This window comes from Mirounga leonina, unplaced genomic scaffold (assembly GCF_011800145.1).
Source record: "Mirounga leonina isolate KUSES-001 unplaced genomic scaffold, KU_Mleo_1.0 Mir_115, whole genome shotgun sequence".
In the NCBI taxonomy this organism is placed as follows: Eukaryota; Metazoa; Chordata; class Mammalia; order Carnivora; family Phocidae; genus Mirounga; species Mirounga leonina.
This window is the reverse complement of record NW_023270268.1, coordinates 97,748,786-97,770,233: the sequence shown is the minus strand read 5'-3', so window position 1 is coordinate 97,770,233 and position 21,448 is coordinate 97,748,786. Positions and strand designations below refer to the sequence as shown.

The following is a 21,448-nucleotide window of genomic DNA, read 5'->3' as shown; positions in this document are numbered from 1 at the left end:
CCCAAATGAATAAAATCATAATGAAAGAGGAGAGATCACAACCAACACCAAAGAAATACAAACAATTATAAGAACATATTATGAACAACTATATGCCAGCAAATTAGATAATCTGGAAGAAATGGATGCATTCCTAGAGATGTATCAACCACCAAAACTGAACCAGGAAGAAATAGAAAACCTGAACAGACCTATAACCACTAAGGAAATTGAAGCAGTCATCAAAAATCTCCCAAAAAACAAGAGCCCGGGGTCAGATGGCTTCCCAGAGGAATTCTACCAAACATTTAAAGAAGAATTAATACCTGTTCTTCTGAAATGTCCCAAAAAATAGAAGTGGGAGGAAAACTTCCAAACTCGTTTTATGAGGCCACCATTACCTTGATCCCAAAACCAGACAAAGAACCCATCAAAAAGGAGAATTACAGACTAATATCCCTGATAAACATGGATGCAAAAATTCTCACCAAAATACTAGCCAATAGGATCCAACAGTACATTAAAAGGATTATTCACCACGACCAAGTGGGATTTATTCCTGGGCTGCAAGGTTGGTTCAACATCCACAAATCAATCAATGTGATTCAATACATTAATAAAAGAAAGAACAAGAACAATATGATCCTCTCAATAGATGCAGAAAAAGCATCTGACAAAGTACAGCATCCTTTCTTGATTAAAGCTCTTCAGAGTGTAGGGATAGAGAGTACATACCTCAATATCATAAAAGCCATCTATGAAAAACCCACAGCAAATAACATTCTCAATGGCTAAAAACTGAGAGTTTCCCCCTAAGGTCAGGAACACAGCAGGGATGTCCACTCTCACCACTGCTATTCAACATAGTATTAGAAGTCCTAGTCACAGCAATCAGACAACAAAAAGAAGTAAAAGGCATCCGAATTGGCAAAGAAGAAGTCAAACTCTCACTCTTTGCAGATGATATGATACTTTAGGTGGAAAATCCAAAAGACTCCACCCCAAAACTGCTAGAACTCATGCAGGAATTCAGTAAAGTGGCAGGATATAAAAATCAATGCACAGAAATCAGTGGCATTTACATACACCAATAGCAAGACAGAAGAAAGAGAAATTAAGGAGTCAATCCCATTTACAATTGCACCCAAAATCATAAGATGCCTAGGAATAAATCTAACCAAAGAGGCAAAGAATCTGTACTCAGAAAACTACAAAATACTCATGAAAAAATTGAGGAAGACACAAAGAAATGGAGAAATACTCCATGCTCATGGATTGGAAGAACAAATATTGTGAAGATGTCAATGCTACCTAGAGCAATCTAATGCAATCCCTATCAAAATACCATCAACTTTTTTCAAAGAAATGGACCAAATAATCCTAAAATTTGTATGGAACCAGAAAAGACCTCAAATAGCCAGAAGAATGTTGAAAAAGAAAAGCAAACCTGGTGGTATCACAATTCCAGACTTCCAGCTCTATTACAAAGCTGTCATCATCAAGACAGTATGGTACTGGCACAAAAACAGACACATAGATCAAAGGAACAGATTAGAGAGCCCGGAAATGGACCCTCAACTTTATGGTTAACTAATCTTTGACAAAGCAGGAAAGAATATCCAATGGAAAAAAGACAGTCTCTTCAACAAATGGTGTTGGGAAAATTGGACAGCCACATGCAGAAGAATGAAACTGGACCATTTCTGTGGTGCCTGGGTGGCTCAGTTGGTTAAGCGACTGCCTTCGGCTCAGGTCATGATCCCGGAGTACCAGGATCGAGTCCCGCATCAGGCTCCCTGCTCAGCAGGGAGTCTGCTTCTCCCTCTGACCCTCCCCCCTGTCATGTGCTCTCTCTCTCTCTCTCATTCTCACTCTCTCAAATAAATAAATAAAATCTTTAAAAAAAAAAAAGAAAGAAAGAAACTGGACCATTTCCTTACACCACACACAAAAATAGACTCAAAATGGTTGAAAAAAACTAAATGTGAGACAGGAGTCCATCAAAATCCTAAAGGAGAACACAGGCAGCAACCTCTTCGACCTCAGCCACAGCAACTTCTTCCTAGAAACATTGCCAAAGGCACACAAAGCAAGGGAAAAAATGAACTATTGGGACCTCATCAAGATAAAAAGCTTTTGTACAGCAAAAGAAACAGTCAACAAAACCAAAAGACAACCGACAGAATGGGAGGAGATATTTGCAAATGACATATCAGATAAAGGGCTAGTATCCAAAATCTATAAAGAACTTCTTAAACTCAACACCCAAAGAACAAATGATCCAATCAAGAAATGGGCAGAAGACATGAACAGACATTTTTCCAAAGAAGACATTCAAATGGCCAATAGACACATGAAAAAGTGCTCAACATCCCTTGGCATCAGGGAAATCCAAATCAAAACCTCAATGAACTACCACCCACACCAGTCAGAATGGCTAAAATTAACAAGTCAGGAAACGAAAGATGTTGGCAAGGATGCAGAGAAAGGGGAACCCTCCTACACTGTTGGTGGGAATGCAAGCTGGTGCATCTACTCTGGAAAACAGTATGGAGGTTCCTCAAAAAGTTGAAAATAGAGCTACTGTATGACCCAGCAATTGCACTACCGGGTATTTACCCCAAAGACACAAATGTAGTGATCTGAAGGGGTATGTGCATCCCAATGTTTATAGTGGCAATGTCCACAATAACCAAACTATGGAATGAGCCAAGATGTCCATCAACAGATGAATGGATAAAGAAGATGTGTAAGATTTGTGTATATATATACACAATGGAATATTTTGCAACCATCAAAAAAAAAAACAAACCACGAAATCTTGCTATATGCAATGACGTGGATGGAACTAGAGGGTATTATGCTAAGCGAAATAAGTCAATCAGAGAAAGACATGTATCATATGATCTCACTGATAGGAGGAGTTCTTAATCTCAGGAAACAAACTGAGGGTTGCTGGAGTGGTGGGGGCTGGGAGGGATGGGGTGGCTGGGTGATAGACATTGGTGAGGGTATGTGCTATGGTGAGCGCTGTGAATTGTGTTAAGACTGATGAATCACAGACATGTACCTCTGAAACAAATAATACATTATATATTTTAAAAAAAAGATAATATGAAGGGGGGAAAATCGGAGGGGGAGATGAACCATGAGATACTATGGACTCTGAGAAACAAACTGAGGGTTCTAGAGGGGATGGGATGGGGGGATGGGTTAGCCTGGTGATGGGTATTAAAGAGGGCACATATTGAATGGAGCATTGGGTGTTATATGGAAACAATGAATCATGGAACACTACATCCAAAACTAATGATGTAATGTATGGTGATTAACATAACAAAATAAAATTTTAAAAAAAGAGATAATGGAGCAGGAGAGGATTTAAGTGCAAGTAAGAGGGAAATAATGTTGGTATGGAGAAAGGGAAGTCAAGAATTAGAGATGGTTTCATGGGGGAGGAAAGGCCAGTTCAGTTTCTCCAAACATTATAGTCCAAATTTGGCAAATATTATGTGCTATATAGGATACAGTATTGAAATTACAATATTGTTCAGAATGTGTATAAGTAGTACATGGTAGATAATTAACAAAATAAGTACACCTACTATTAGCATTATGTAATTAGAATATTTGCTTTTTAACTAAAATACTAATATTGATGCAAATTATAATTACATGGCTATATTTTGACTTTGTGGCTTAAAAGTTTGCAAAAATACTTTTTAATGTTATCTTACCTCCTCAACAACTAAGTAGCTTCTGTTTTTTTTTTAATTAACATTTTCTGCCAAAAAAAAAGATAAGCTGGAGTGAATGTAGAAAACATCATTATTTAATGAAAAATAGGAAAACAAAACAGTATACTATTGATAAGTGTGGTTTATTTTTTATAGAAGCCATAGTAAATCAGAAATGGACTATCAGAAATAAGAATGCTGCTTGCAGTTAATATACCTAAACAATATAATTCTGGATTTGGGGAAAGGAACCAGAATTATGCAACAGAAGCCAGATATATGAAATAAATGTGGCACATCCTTTTTGGTACATGAAATGAATTATTGTAATTCTTTTCTCAAATACAGATTAGCATACATTGTCTCTACCAAGATCTTGCCCTAAATGGCCTATTTCACTATGCTTGCATGCCTAAGTAACCAAGCAAAATTCCTCTTGTCATTTAGAGTCGTCCAAATCTAACACCTTTAGGACATGCTTCTTGATTATGGGAGAGTTATTGTTAACATATTAATTTTAGCCCATCAATTCCATATATCTGACCCCTTCTAGCCTAATAAAGCTGAGAAAAAGCATCACTCAATACCTGCAGCAATCGATTTTCAAAAACCAAATGGATCCCACAATAACCAAGGTAATCAAAATAGAGGAGGTGATAAATAGAATAGTTAAGTTTAGTGGTGATTGGTCACCTGTAAATATAAACCCAAAAATATATGGTTTATCTGTGGTGCATCCAGACAATGAAATATTATTTAGCACTAAAAAGAAATGAGCTATCAAGACATGACAAGACATGGAGGAAATTTAAATGCATATTACTCAGTGAAAGAAGCCAATCTGACACTGCTACATTTTGTATGATTCCAATTATATAAACATTCTGGAAAAGGCAAACTATGGAGACAGTGTAAAGATCGAGGTTTGCTAGAGATTAGGGTGGAGGGAGGGATGAGCAAGTGGAGCATAGGGGACCTTTGGGACAGTGAAACTACTCTGTATGAAACTACAGTGGTGGATATATGCCACTTCTACATTTGCTAAAACTCACAGAATGTACACCTAGAGTGAACCCTAATGTAAACTACAAATTTTGAGTGATAATGTTGTGGGTTATTTTACTTTATTTTATTTTATTATGTTAGTCACCATACAATACATCATTAGTTTTTGATGTAGTGATCCATGATTCATTGTTTTCATACAACACCCAGTGCTCCATGCAGTATGTGCCCTCCTTAATACCCATCACCGGGCTAACCCATCCCCCCACCCCCCTCCCCTCTAAAACCCTCAGTTTGTTTCTCAGAGTCCATAGTTCTCATGGTTTGTCTCTCCCTCCAATTTCCCCCCTTCATTTTTCCCTTCCTTCTCCTAATGTCTTCCATGCTATTCCTTATGTTCCACAAATAAGGAAACCATACGATAATTGACTTTTTCTGCTTGATTTATTTCACTTAGCATAATCTCCTCCAGTCCCATCCATGTTGATGTAAAAGTTGGGTATTCATCCTTTCTGAAGGCTGAGTAATATTCGATTGTATGTATGGACCACATCTTCTTTATCCATTCATCTGTTGAGGGGCATCTCGGCTCTTTCCACAGTTTGGTTATTGCAGACATTGCTGCTATGAACATAGGGGTGCATATGGCCCTTCTTTTCACTATATCTGTGTCTTTGGGGTAAATACCCAGGAGTGCAATTGCTGGGTCATAGGGTAGCTCTATTTTTAAATTTTTGAGGAACCTCCACACTGTTTTCCAAAGTGGCTGTACCAACTTGCATTCCCACCAACAGTGTAAGAGGGTCCCCTTTCTCCACAACCTCTCCAACATTTGTTGCTTCTTGCCTTGTCAATTTTTGCCATTCTAACTGGTGTAAGGTGGTATCTCAATGTGGTTTTGATTTGAATTTCCCCGATGGCTAATGATGATGAACATTTTTTCATGTGTCTGTTAGCCATTGTATGTCTTCTTCAGAGAAGTGTCTTCTCATATCTTCCACCCATTTTTTGACTTGATCATTTGTTTTTTGGATGTTGAGTTTGAGAAGTTCTTTACAGATCTTGGATACCAGCCCTTTATCTGTAGTGTCATTTGCAAATATCTTCTCCCATTCTGTGGGTTGCCTCTTTGTTTTGTTGACTGTTTCCTTTGCTGTGCAGAAGCTTTTTATCTTGATGAAGTCCCAAAAGTTCATTTTTGCTTTTGTTTCACTAGCCTTTGGAGATGTATCTTGAAATAAGTTGCTGTGGCCGATGTCAAAGAGGTTATTGCCTATGTTCTCTAGGATTTTGATAGATTCCTGTCTCACATTGAGGTCTTTCATTCATTTTGAGTTTATCTTTGTGTATGGTATTAGAGAATGGTCAAGTTTCATTCTTCTGCACGTGGCTGTCCAATTTTCCCAGCACAATTTATTGAAGAGATTGTATTTTTTCCATTGCATGTTTTTTCCTGCTTTGTCAAAGATTATTTGACCATAGAGTTGAGGGTCCATATCTGGGTCTCTATTCTGTTCCATTGGTCTATATGGTTGTTTTTGTGCTAGTACCATGAAGTACTTGTGATCACTGCTTTGTAATATAGCTTGAAATCAGGTAACATGATGCCCCCAGCTTTGTTTTTCCTTTTCCTTTTCCATTTCCTTGGTGATTCGGGGTCTTTTCTGATTCCATACAAATTTTAGGATTGTTTGGGGTCTGGTAGATATCCAGCTCAATTCCGGGGGCTATTTGGAATAGGGTCCCCTACTCCCCCACCATCTTTTCCAAGTACCCCTGGTAATACAACCTTGATAATGTTGTGTTAATGTAGGTTTATCAACTCTCACAAATGTACTACTGTAGCATGGGTGATGTAGAGAGAGGGGGTGACCATGCTTGTGTTGGGACAGTGGTAATATAGGAACTCTCTGCACTTTCCACTCAATTTTGCTGTGAACCTAAAACTGTTCTAAAAACTGAAGTCTATTAAATGTATATATAACTGTAAAATAAAATATATGTTCAAGGATGTCTCAGAGTTCACAAAGTTCACTTCTGTGATTTTATTTTAAACAGTTTTGACTCATTAACAGTTCAAATCATTGTTATAATAAAATTGCTTTATTAATTCCAATTCTAGGGTATTTAGCAAGACATCATCCTAAGTCAAGGTTTTGTGGCTTTAAGGATTCATGAATGATGAATTCCTATAGGAGAGATGTGCAGACTAAATTTCTCAGTTACAGTAATAGCAGAGTGTTTCTCATCTCCAATATTCAGAAATAAATGGGGAGTTGCAAAGGAGGTAATTGGAAAAACAACCTAATCCTGAAGTCACCTTTCTTCCAGGTCTTTGAAACTGACATGAGTGCATGGCAGCAACTTTCAGTTATTTATTAACTCTGGCAGCAATATCAAACTCAGTCTAACAAAAAGAGATGTCAACAAAGGAATTGCCAGCTCTGAGAGGCACTGTTTATTTGTTTGTTTGTTTAAATTCAGTTTAGTTAACATATTCTGTATTATTAGTTACAGGGGTAGAATTTAGTGATTCATCAGTTGCTTATAACACCCAGCTCTCATTACATAATGTGCCCTCCTAAATGCCCATCACCCAAATACCCCATTTCCCCACCCACCTCCCCTCCAGCAACCCTGAGTTTGTTTCCTAGCATTAAGAGTCTCTTATAGTTTGCCTCCCTCTCTGATTTCATCTTCATTTATTTTTCTTTCCCTTCCCCTAGGTTAATCTGTTTTGTTTCTTAAATTCCACATATAAGTGCAATCATATGGTTTTTGTCTTTTTTTGACTGACTTATTTCGCTTAGCATAATACCCTCTAGTTCCATCTATGTCATTGCAAGGGGCAAGATTTCATTCTTTTTGATGGCTGAGTAATATTCCACTAAGTAATAAAATAATCTTTATCCATTCAGCTGTCAATGGACATCTGGACTCTTTCCATACTTTGGCTGTTGTGGACATTGCTGCTATAAACATTCCGGTGCACGTGCCCCTTTGAATAGCTATGTTTGTATCCTTTAGATAAATACCTAGTAGTGCAATTGCAGGATCATAAGGTAGCTCTATTTTTAACTTTTTGAGGAACCTCCATACTGTTTTCCAGAGTGGCTGCAGCAGTTTTCATTCCCACCAACAGTGTAAGAGGGTTGCCCTTTCTCTGCATCCTCATCAACACCTGTTGTTTCCTGTGATGTTAATTTTAGCCATTCTGACTGGTATGAGGTGGTATCTCATTATGGTTTTGATTTGTATTTCCCTGATGTGGAGTGATGTTGAGCATGTGTCGGCCATTTTTATGTCTTTTTTAGAGAAATGTCTGTACATGTCTTCTGCCCATTTCTTGACTGGATTTTTTGGTTTTTTGGGTGTTGAGTTTCATAAGCTCTTTATAGATTTTTATACTAGTCCTTTATCTGATAAATCATTTGCAAATATCACCTCCCCTTCTGGCATTTGTCTTTTAGTTTTGTTGACTGTTTCCTTTGCTGTGCAAAAACATTTTATCCTGATTAAGTCCCAGTAGTTCATTTTTGCTTTTGTTTCCCTTGCCTTGGAGATGTGTCCAGGAAGAAGTTGCTGTGGCCAAGGTCAAAGAGGTTGCTCTCTGTGTTCTCCTCTAGGATTTTGATGGATTCCTGTCTCACATTTAGGTCTTTCATCCATTTTAAGAGGCGGTGGTTCTAAGACCTTGCTCCTGCTGTACCCTGAATGGGGCTCAGGGCAGCAGAGTGAGCTAAGTGGAGGCTAAGTAGGCTGGCATCCTGTCCCTCCACATTCCTTCAACAGTTTGTTTTTTAAACATTGTGTTTCTCTGTTTTTTATTTGAAAAAAAAATTTACACTTAAAGCCAATAATATTGTTTTGAAACCCTTTCTTGCAAATTAATGCACTCTCTTTCATTGGAAGTATAGCCATAGAGGCTGAGGATCTGCCCTGCAAGGAAGAGAGGGAGGTGACCCCAGCACTGGCTGGGAGTGAATGAGACAGTCCCTTCAAGTCTGAGCATCCATAAACATGACATCTTATTGTAATACTGGGTAGTCGGATTACATACATAAGTAAGGCACAGTTACTCTCCTCAGTAAATAATGCTAAAATATTTTTTAAAAATCACTTTAATAATGGATATTGGAAAATGGTGGTTTAAAGAAATGGGTTTTTCTCTTCTCCCTTCTTAAAGTTTACTAAATTATCAGTAGGAAATTTTTTTCCATATAGACTTGCAAAGACAAAGAACATGGATGAGATGAGCAGATAAAAATTTTCAACTTGTTTTTAAATGAAAAATGAACAGAAGGCGGTAAATAATTTAAGGTAGAAATAAGTAAGAATCTTGGTGCCCATAGAACACCAAGAAGACTTTAGAATAGGAAAGGCTAAATATATAAAAAAAGGGGGGGGCAAGTGGGAGGGGTGAAGTGTGAGCTAAAAGTTGGAAGCTTCTTTGAAGATCTGTATTAAGAAGAGGTAGGCTGCCAAGTCCACTCCCACCCTGTGCAGCCAGGTCACTTCACCTTCCTCAAACTTCAGGAAACAGGAAGTTTGACCAGAAAAGGTAAACTGCAGAGATTCCAGAGTCAAGGATCCAGACATAATAGAGTGTGGAGAGGAAGTATCAGACTGAAGAGAGGTATTAAAGAAAAGTCTGAGTTCTGAACAGTCTCTCTCTCTCTCTCTCTCTCTCTCTCTCTCACACACACACACACACACACGTGCACACACACACACACACTCTTCTTCCCTGCTCCCATAACACTAATAGTCAGGGTTATCCTTCTAAGACAATAGACTGGAGAGTTATTTTCTGCAGAACCTAAGAAGTTTCAGAGAAAAGTCCTTTAAATAACTAAAGAATCCGTATTTAATTTTTTTCATTTACCTCCTTGAAGCTAACTAGATAACAAGATCACCCACAGATAACATAGCATCCAATCAGTTCATTTTGAATGCTCAGTGCTTGAAATGAATGGTTAGCCAAGGATACCAATGACTTAAGGAAAGCCTCATACATAAAGAGATTAAAACTAGCAAATGTCTGGAAGGTAGAAGGAACTCAGATTAAACAGACATGGAATCAAGCAGAGCACTGTGAGAAAGAGTGCTCAGGACAATAGCTGTGCAGCAGGTCTAGTGACTACCCAGGCCAGATTAGAACAAGAGTTTGTAAAACTCAAGGATTTCTTCAAGAAAAAAAAAAATAGAACCGATGGATTACCCAATAAATTTGACCATGTGGAAAGTAGGATTAAGAGGGGTTTTTCTACCATAAGAACTCTTAATCATAGGAAACAAACTGAGAGCTGCTAGAGGAGAGGAGGGTGGGGGGGACGGGGTAACTGGGTGATGGGTATTAAGGAGGGCACATATATAATGAGCACTGTGTGTTATATAAGATTGATGAATCACTGAACTCTACCTCTGAAACTAATAATACACTATATGTTAATAAATTGGATTTAGGGAGGAGGGAAAGATGGCGGGGGAGTAAGGGACCCTATTTCAACTGGTCCCCAGAATTGAGGTGGGTATCTACCAGACCACTCTGAGCACCCACAAAACCTGCCTGAGATGTAAGATGATCTGGATCTCTACAAACAGAATATCGCAGGTGGTTGGTTTTGAGGTACGAAGTGGGGAGCCATGATTCTACGGGCAGATATCGGAGGATAAACTGCAGCGGGAGGGACCTGGCCGTGGGGATCCTACACCGCTGGTGAGTGACAGCCTCGCTCACTGGGGACAGGGCACAGACTCGCAGACCAGTAGCCGTGGGGAAAGGACTTTAGGGCAGCCCCCGGGGTGGAAACCTGGAGGGGCGGGGTCACGCGTGCCATCTGGGGCGGCTGGAGGTTTTAGAAGCACAAAGGGCAGAGATGTGCTCTGACCTGGAGGCGGGACTGGGAGTGCTTTGGAGGGGCGCACAACCCAGGACGCTGCAGTTTATAGCAGCACGGACAGAAACGGAGACGGTGTGGCCTGGAGAGCTCACTGAAGAACAGACTGCGATCTCTCTGCTCTGAGGCAGAGGGTTGGAAACAGTCTCTTCTGCTCTGACTCATGGAAGAGACGCGGAAAGACACCAGGGAAAGCCGCCAGAGAACAAAAGCCCCAAAACTCATTCCCGCTGAGCCCAACCCCCACCACACGGGGGCAGGGCAACTCCGCCCAAACAGGGTTGCCTGAGTAACAATGCGGCAGGCCCCTCCCCCAGAAGACAGGTTGGGAAAACAAGAGGACAGCAACCCTAAGGTCCCAAGAAAACAGGTGCATCTTGCTTAGGTTCTGGTCAATAATTTGTACTCTATACATTCTCTCAAACACCCATCAACAGAATGACTAGGAGGAGGAGCCCCCAAAATAGAAAAGACTCAGAGATTATGACTTATGCTGCAAATTTACAAATGGATGCAGATATAACCAAGATGTCAGAGATGGAATTCAGGCTAGCAATTGTGAAGACAATGGCTAGAATGGAGAAATCAATTAATGGCAACATAGAGTCTCTAAGGACAGAAATAAAAGGTGAATTGGCAGAACTTAAAAATGCTGTCAATGAGATCCAATCCAATCTAGATAATCTAAAAGCTAGGGTACCTGAGGCAGAAGAGCAAATAAGCGACCTGGAAGACAATATAATAGATAAAAAGGGAAAAGAGGAGGCCAGGGAAAAACAACTCAGAATCCATGAAAATAGAATCACAGAAATAAGTGACACCATGGAGCGTTCCAATGTCAGAATAATTGGAATCCTGGAGGGAGTGGAGAGAGAGAGAGAGGACTAGAAGATATATTTGAGCAAATCGTAGCTGAGAACTTCCCTAATCTGGGGAATGAAACAAACGTTCGAGTCCTAGAGGCAGAGAGGACCCCTCCTAAGATCAAGGAAAACAGGCCAACACCCCGGCATGTAATAGTAAAACTTGCAAATCTTAGAACCAAGAAAACCATCTTAAGGGCAGTTAGGGGGAAGAGATTCCTTACGTACAGAGGGAGGAACATCAGAATAACGTCAGACCTATCCACAGAGACCTGGCAAGCCAGAAAGGCCTGGCAAGACATATTCAGGGTACTAAATGAGAAGAACATGCAGCCAAGAATACTTTATCTGGAAAGGCTTTCATTTAGAATGGATGGAGAGATGCAGAGCTTCCACAACTGGCAGAAACTGAAAGAATATGTGACTAAGCTGGCCCTGCAAGAAATATTAAGGGGGGTTCTATAAAAGGAGAAAGACCCCAAGAGTGATCTACAACAGAAATTTACAGGCACAATCTATAAAAACAACATCTTCACAGGCAACATGATGACAATTAATTCATATCTTTCAATAATCACTCTCAATGTGAATGGCCTAAACGCTCCCATAAAATGGCACAGGGTTGCAGATTGGATAAAAAGACAGGACCCATCCATATGCTGTCTACAAGAGACTCATTTTGAACCTAAAGATACATCCAGACTGAAAGCGAAGGGATGGAGATCCATCTTCCATGCCAGTGGACCTCAAAAGAAAGCTGGGGTAGCAATTCTTATATCAGACAAATTAGATTTTAAACTAAAGTCTGTAATAAGAGACACAAAAGGACACTATATCATTCTTAAAGGGTCTATCCAACAAGAAGATCTAACAATTGTAAATATCTATGCCCCAAACATGGGAGCAGCCATCTACATAAGCCAATTGTTAACCAAAAAAAAGAGTCATATTGATAACACTAGGTTAATTGTAGGAGACCTCAGTACTCCACTCTCAGCAATGGACAGATCATCTAAGCAGAAAATCACCAAGGAAACAAGAGCTTTGAATGATACATTGGACCAAATGGACATCATAGATATTTACAGAACATTCCACCCTAAAACAACAGAATACTCATTCTTCTCGAGCACACATGGAACTTTCTCCAGAATAGACCATATACTGGGTCACAAATCAGATCTCAACCGATACCAAAAGATTGAGATTATTCCCTGCATATTCTCAGACCACAATGCTCTAAAACTGGAACTCAATCACAAGAAAAAATTTGGCAGAAATTCAAACACTTGGAAGCTAAAGACCGCTCTGCTCAAGAATGTTTGGGTCAACCAGGAAATCAAAGAAGAACTTAAACAATTCATGGAAATCAATGAGAACAAAAACACATTGGTCCAAAACCTATGGGATACTGCAAAGGCAGTCCTAAGGGGGAAATACATAGCCATCCAAGCCTCACTCAAAAAAATAGAAAAATCCCGAGTTAACCAACTAACTCTACACCTTAAAGAACTAGAGAAAAAACAACAGACGATGCCTAAGCCACGCATTAGAAGAGAAATAATTAAAATTAGAGCAGAAATCAATGAATTAGAAACCAGAAACACAATAGATCAGATCAACGAAACTAGAAGTTGGTTCTTTGAAAGAATTAATAAGATCGATAAACCACTGGCCAGACTTATCCAAAAGAAAAGAGAAAAGACCCAAATTATTAAATTATGAATGAAAGGGGAGAGATCATGACTAACATCAAGGAAATAGAAACAATTATTAGAAATTATTATCAACAACTATATGCCAATAAACTGAGCAATCTGGATGAAATGGAGACCTTCCTGGAAACCTATAAGCTGCCAAGACTGAAACAGGAAGAAATTGACAACCTGAATAGGCCAATAACCAGTAACGAGGTTGAAGCAGTGATCAAAAACCTCCCAAAAAACAAGAGTCTAGGGCCTGATGGATTCCCTGGGGAATAATACCAAACATTCAAAGAAGAAATAATACCTATTCTACTGAAGCTGTTTCAAAAAATAGAAACAGAAGGAAAACTTCCAAACTCATTCTATGAGGCCAGCATTATCTTAATCCCCAAACCAGGCAAAGACCCCATCAAACAGGAGAATTTCAGACCGATATCCCTGATGAATATGGATTCCAAAATCCTCAAAAAAATCCTAGCTAATAGGATCCAACAATACATTAAAAGGATTATCCACCACGACCAAGTGGGATTTATCCTCGGGATGCAAGGGTGGTTCAACATTTGCAGATCAATCAATGTGATAGAACACATTAATAAGAGGAGGGAGAAGAACCATATGGTCCTCTCAATTGATGCAGAAAAAGCATTTGACAAAATACAACATCCTTTCCTGATTAAAACTCTTCAGAGTATAGGGATAGAGGGAACATTCCTCAAGTTCATAAAATCCAACTATGAAAAACCCACAGCGAATATCATCCTCAATGGGGAAAAGCTGAAAGCCTTTCCCTTAAGATCAGGAACACGTCAAGGAGGCCCACTCTCGCCACTATTGTTCAACATAGTACTAGAAGTCCTAGCAACAGCAATCAGACAACAAAAAGAAATAAAAAGTATTAAAATTGTCAAAGGAGAAGTCAAACTCTCTCTTTTCACAGACAACATGATACTTTATGTGGAAAACCCAAAAGACTCTACCCCCAAATTACTAGACCTCATACAGCAATTCAGTAATGTGGCAGGATACAAAATCAATGCACAGAAATCAGTTGCTTTCTTATACACTAACAATGAAACTGTAGAAAGAGAAATTAGAGAAACGATTCCATTTACAATAGCACCAAAAACCATAAGATACCTGGGAATAAACCTAACCAAAGAGGTAAAGGATCTATACTCTAGGAACTACAAAACACTCATGAAAGAAATTGAAGAAGACACAAAAAGATGGAAAAATATTCCATGCTCATGGATCAGAAGAATAAGCATTGTTAAAATGTCTATGCTACCCAGAGCAATCTATACCTTCAATGCCATCCCAATCAAAATTCCAATGACATTTTTCAAAGTGCTGGTACAAACAATCCTAAAATTTGTATGGAATCAGAAAAGACCCCGAATCACCAAGGAAATGTTGAAAAAGAATAACAAAGCTGGGCATCACATTGCCCGATTTCAAGCTATATTTCAAAGCTGTGATCACCAAGACAGCATGGTACTGGCACAAAAACAGACATATAGACCAATGGAACAGAATAGAGAACCCAGATATAGACCCTCAACTCTATGGTCAAATAATCTTTGACAAAGCAGGAAAAAATATGCAATGGAAAAAAGACAGTCTCTTCAATAAATTGTGCTGGGAAAATTGGACAGCCACATGCAGAAGAATGAAACTCGACCATTCTCTAACACCATTCACAAAGATAAACTCAAAGTGGATGAAAGACCTCAATGTGAGACAGGAATCCATCCAAATCCTAAAGGAGAACATAGGCAGTAACCTCTTTGACATCACCCACAGCAACTTATTTCAAGATACATCTCCAAAGGCTAGTGAAACAAAAACAAAAATGAACTTTTCAGACTTCATCAAGATAAAAAGCTTCTGCACAGCAAAGGAAACAGTCAACAAAACAAAGAGGAAACCCACAGAATGGGAGAAGATATTTGCAAATGACACTACAGATAAAGGGCTGGTATCCAAGATCTATAAAGAACTTCTCAAACTCAACATCCAAAAAACAAATGATCAAGTCAAAAAATGGGCAGAAGACATGCATAGACACTTCTCCAAAGAAGACATACAGATGGCTAACAGACACATGAAAAAATGTTCATCATCACTAGCCATCGGGGAAATTCAAATCAAAACCACATTAAGATACCACCTTACACCAGTTAGAATGGCAAAAATGGACAGGGAAAGAAACAACAAATGTTGGAGAGGTTGTGGAGAAAGGGGAACCCTCTTACACTGTTGGTGGGAATGCAAGTTGGTACAGCCACTTTGGAAACAGCGTGGCGGTTCCTCAAAAAATTAAAAATAGAGCTACCCTATGACCCAGCAATTGCACTCCCAGGTATTTACCCCAAAGACACAGATGTAGTGAAAAGAAGGGCCACATGCACCGCAATGTTCATAGCAGCAATGTCCCCAATAGCCAAACTATGGAAAGAGCCAAGACGCCCTTCAACAGATGAATGGATAAAGAAGATGTGGCCCATATATACAATCGAATATTACTCAGCCATCAGAAAGGATGAATACCCAACTTTTACATCAACATGGATGGGACTGGAGGAGATTATGCTAAGTGAAATAAGTCAAGCAGAGAAAGTCAATTATCATATGGTTTCACTTATTTGTGGAACATAAGGAATAGCATGGAGGACATTAGGAGAAGGAAGGAAAAATGAAGGGGGGAAATCGGAGGGAGAGACAAACCATGAGAGACTATGGACCCTGAGAAACAAACAGGGTTTTAAAGGGCAGGGGGTAGGGGGGATTGGTTAGCCCAGTGATGGGTATTAAGGAGGGCACATACTGCATAGAGCACAGGGTGTTATACAAAAACAATGAATTATGGATCACCACATCAAAAAATAATGACGTATTTTATGGTGTTAACATAACATAATAAAATTTTAAAATTTTAAAATATATATATATTTATAAAATAAATAAATAAAAATAAAAGCACAAAGATTTCTTTAAAAATACAACTTAGTCTTCTCCTAAAACCAGAAGTATTAATTTAAAAGTACACTACTCAAGCCAACTTACTACTTGTATAGAGTGGACATTAAATTATTAAATTATTTTTCATTTTACTTTATTAAATAATAAACTTCGCTCTGAAATATGGCTATAAGGAGGAGAAGGACATAAAAAAGAGGGTGGGGAGATTATGCTTGAGAGAAATTCTCTGCACACTCCTGTTTCATTCGCCTGTAACTTCTCTGAAAGAACAAACATATCAAGCAAAAACTGGAATTACTAACCTGGATTCAGCTCTAAGGACAGAGTCTTATTGCCGGTCACGTGGGAGACAGAGCAGGACACGTTAGACACCTGGCGGTCCTCCCAGTGGCATGTACTCAGGACGGTCACCGTGCCATTGCCCAACTGTTGTTCCGCAGTGTGACAGTCTCCCCCTGGGGTCCAGGAGATCCGTGCAGCTGGCTTCCCTGCAGCCCTGCACACCAGGGTTCCATTGCTGCCTCGAAACAGGGTCACCTCGGGGGGCACTGCAGAGATGCAGGGGAAATGCTTCAGGCTTAACACATGGGGTATGGAATAGAGAGAGATTTGGTTCAGTCCCAGATCTGCTTCTCTGACATACCACAATATGTCATGCTCCTTACCTAATACTTGGAGGTGATATCCAAGACCAAAATTCCCATCAGCTGCGGCCACTTCACACCTGTAATATCCATCATGAGTGATGGCCACGGGATCAATCCGAAGGGCAGGATTCTGATCGGGTCTGGACTCCCAGGATATTCTCTCGTCGGTACAGTTTCTTTCACTGGTCTCATTGTTCTCTCTCCTGTAGGCTCTAATGCAGGAAGGCTTGTCTCTGAGGTTTATTTCCCACCTTATTATCAGCACATTGGTTAAGCCGACAGGAGGGCAAGTGAGCACAGCCTTTGTAGCCACAGGTACAGACTGAGAAGTGTTAGCTGGACACACACACAAAGAGAAAGAAAAGAAAAGCTTGATAAAAAACTTCAGGTGTTAAATTTTCCACAACATATTACATAAAGTAGTACTAGAACACGACTTTGCTGGTGATCCTATCCCAAAATATTAGACTTACATAAAAAATTAAACATGAACCAAATGGTGTATAACACATTAAATCTAATCCAAAGATGAAACCATTTGTCTCCTATATTCTGTGTTATTAGATAAACTATATTTATTATATGTATGAAATATTTTAAGGGTCTAAAATCGCTTCAGAAGTTCTGTATAAAACAAATAAGAAAACACAATTTAAATTAAAGGACAAAGTCATCTAAATCTAATCTTTTGGTAGTAGAAATTATTAGATTTATCTTATAACTGGTTCTCCTCAGGACAGAAAGTGGAAAAATTGATGATGTGGTTTTCTCCTCCTAAGTTTTGATCAGAGAGACTAAATCAGTAATATCAGAATGAAATGCCTATCCCGAAGGGTGCCACTTCGGACAAACATAAATAAAAAGGATAAGATGGCATTCAGGTTGAACAAACTGGACTTTTTAAAGCTACTTTTTATTTGGAGAATCACAAAGTCAGTAAAACCAACAGATCTTCCTTCCTTCCTACTGAGTCACACATATACAGCCCAACAGTCCCACTATGAACTTTGCTCACAGATGTTGTTTCTATACATTCTACCTAATTATGAGGATTAAATGAAGAAGTTCACTGCTTTTGCCCATCATTAATGTAAAAATTAAGCCCTGCAACCTATGATTTTTCTCCAAGATAGAAGCCTCAGCTCTCCCATAAACACACATAATGCATGCATGACTGGGGGGGCTTTGCTGAGAGAGGATTAGGGGCATCAGGTACCACATACTGTAACCCAGGTGAGTGGCAGGAAGCTCATCACTTTAACGTGAGCCGAACAAGCTGTGGGGGGCTAAGTTGTTATGTGGGTGAACCTCGTTGTGCTAAACTCTGTATGTGAGTTCTCTCCTCTCCTCTTCTGGTATCACTTGCCTCTTCTGTGATGAACTCAAGACCTTGCATGTCACAGCCAAATCAAGATCCCACAACTGCAGGAAGCAAATGGGGGTGGATTTTAGAGCAGATCTGAGAGGCAGTTAAATCCATGCTCCTTCCACCACTGCAGGTGGCTTCCCACCCTAGGCAACCTGGCCAAGGCTCAGAGGCCAGCAGCAACATAGCTGCTTGGAGAACAGCTAGGGCTGGGTGTGGGTGAGCACACATGTGCCCAAGGGCAGGATGCTGAAGATGAACACAGAAAGAGAAGAGGCTGCTGAGGAGCATGTTGTGAGTGTTCTCTGTTTACACTTCAGCTTGTGAACAGTCTAAGGCTTTAATATTTTGCCTGATACTTATTCTCAAGATCTGACTCTATTATTTTAAAGGAACCTACGAGCTGATCAATTAAACATATGCATTTTAACAAGGGCACAGTCTCCAGTGAAGTAGCTCCATCGGTGAGGATCCCAAGCACCATGGGTAGTCTCTGTTCTTTCACCTTGCTCTGCTCTATGACCCTCCAGCAATCCCCCTTCACCTACAATGAGACTTCTTATGGGATTGCTGTTATTCGCCCTTTCCAATCCTCTTCTTTCTCTTTTCATACCTGTTGTGATAATTTGCCAATGGCCAGTCACTCCCGCACACTCAGTGGGTTGGCACCTGTCCAACAAATATAATCTCCACACACCCTGTGATCAGCTATGGTGATTTCACCTCCAGCTTCACAGAGGGACAGTGGGTAGATACTCATATTTGCTCCAGAACGAGCAGTTGACGTCCCAGCGTTGCTGCATCCTGTGTCTATGACTACCCCCCAGTCTCCTGCAGCCTTCTGCAAACAAAGCCCTTTTCCTTTCTGTTCTCACTGCCTTACCCTAGTTTAAGACCCCATCACCACACACCTGGATCACTACAGAAGCCTACCACCATCTGTCTCTCTCTCAAAACTCTCCTCTCCTCAGTCCGTACCTTACCTTGCAGCCAGGTACATGATTCTGTAACCCAGGGGTGACACTCTCCACTCTGACACCCTTTGGAGATCTCTCACTGCCTGAAGACAACACTTACATGTCTTTGTACTGGCTTTGAAAGCCCTCTTTTTCACATTGACTCACCTTGGCAACCTTATCATCCCTGTGTCGCCCCAACACTTCAAAAAGGAAACAGCAAGCACAAGTGCCTATCTAGGTCTTCCCTCAACGGTTCTTGGAGTCTGGGATGCCTACACAGCACCCTCTGTCTATGAAAACGCTCCTCTTCCTTCAAGAGCCAATTCACATGCTGCATCCTCCTGAAGCCTTCTCAGAGCCTTGGTGCTCTCTCTCCCTCCTCTACATCCCCGGCACACCTGATGTGAGGGCTTATCTCCTCTATTTTACAGGGTATCTGTGCTTATTTCTGGGTTCCCCCACAAAACTGAACCCCTTTAGGGCGCTTTGGCAGTCTAGCTCACCTTGCTCATCTCTGTGCTCCCCACAAAGCCTGGCACAGTGCCTGATAGAGAGAACTCCATAATCTTCCCATGGAATTCAATTGCTTTGGGGGAGAGGACCGGGGTCATTCAGGGTCCCCCACACCACAGCATTCAGATCACCATACTCTTCACCTGGGCTCAAGGCTGGCCCCCTGACCAGACCATCAACTACGTTTCTAAGGAAGTTCCACCCTTCCTCCCGTTAGTTCTGGCTCCTAGAAAAAAATTAAAAAGCATATTACCTTCCACAGGAGGTGTGAGCCTGCTCTGCTTTCCTTCCACAGATGACCTATTTGTTGTAGCTAGAAAATATTCAAAGAAAAGTAAATGAAATCAATTTTAGGTGCCTAAATGGAGTGCAAGCCACTATGTATCCACAAATCGTACAGACACCATGATAGAAAATCAGTTAACTGTAACTAAACTCCACAAAAAGCTTTGCAAAACAGAAATTAGAAGTTATTCCATCAAGTGGAAAAACATGTTAACATTGAAAATTATGTTAGAAACCCTTAATCAATTATTCCATTTATGGGACACCATACTGTATACTTGACAACAGTTTTGTACAAGGTAGCCTGACTCCATCACTTTCTTAATCATAGTGGATTGGTCCATCATGGGTACCTCACATGAGCTGGACTGAGTATAGTGCTTTCTAGACATGACATCCCCAGATTAAAGTTGCTTGATCCAGTTGTGAGCACCTCACCCAGATGCCAATCAGATTACTTTCTCAAGAATTTTGGAACCAGTTTGAGAAGAAGGGTTCATCCCTCTTTTTCCCTCATTTTTCCTACTGCGATGGCTAATTTTATGTGTCACCTTGGTTAGGCCATGGCTCCTCACTATTTAGTTAAACAGTATCCTAGATGTGTCTGTGAAAGTATTTTTTAGATGAGATTTACACTTAAATCAGTAGACTTTGAGTAAAACAAAACCCTCCAAAATGTGGGTGGGCCTCATCCAATCAGTTGAAGACCTTAGTAGAAAAAGACTGACCTTCTTGAAAAAGGAATTCTGCCAGCACACTGCCTGCAGATTCAAACTACAACTAACTGTTCCTTGTGTCTTCAGGCTGCTGGCCCACTCTGCAGATTTTGGATTCACCAAGCCTCCACAATCATGTGAGCCAATTCTTTAAAATAAATATTTCTCTAGATACATTGATAGATAGATAGGTAGATAGAGAGATGATAGATGATGATAGATAGATGATAGATGATAGATAGATGATTGATGATAGATAGATGATTGATCGATAGATAGATAGATGATAGATAGATTAGATAGATCTCTCATTGTTCTGTTTCTCCTAGGAACCCTGACTAATACATCTACCTTCTGAAGAATGAAGCAGAAACAGAGAGAGAAGTGACATTCTTCACCTAGCTCAAGTTTCTGTGTATAGTTCCTGAGAGCAACATGTATTCCTTTCCTTGCGTTCTGTAGAGTTACTGACAATCAAATAGTTCGAATCTACTTCAGACTTGGTTTCTGAGAATTCCCATTTAAGTATTGTTTTTTTAAAAAAAACAACAATGAAATATAATACTTCTATGATTTAAGAGCCTAATAAAGTTCTTCCTCTGGGTTTATAAGACCACCATTTAATAAGCATTTTATGAGTCCTCTGTTTATAAAAATGTACTTCTTGCTTCCCATTCTAATTATGTACCCAATTCTACCACATTAAAAAATAAACAAAGAAATTCACTAAAGGTCTAAGAAGTAAGCATAGTTAGGCCTCTAAAATAATTAGGCTTTTTTAGGCAAG

The 21,448-nt window shown here is 39.8% G+C and overlaps 1 protein-coding gene across 1 annotated transcript in view; it reads right to left on the bottom strand.

Moving 5' to 3' along the window:
* LOC118007104 (cell surface glycoprotein CD200 receptor 1-like) overlaps positions 1-21,448 on the bottom strand; it is a 124,293-nt gene that overhangs the window by 21,826 nt on the left and 81,019 nt on the right. The window contains exons 7-9 of the mRNA XM_035000168.1: positions 19,914-19,973; positions 16,841-17,158; positions 16,478-16,723 (exon numbers count right to left, since the gene is read on the bottom strand). Coding sequence (XP_034856059.1) covers positions 16,478-16,723; positions 16,841-17,158; positions 19,914-19,973 — 624 coding nt within the window. The remainder of the gene's footprint in view (positions 1-16,477; positions 16,724-16,840; positions 17,159-19,913; positions 19,974-21,448) is intronic.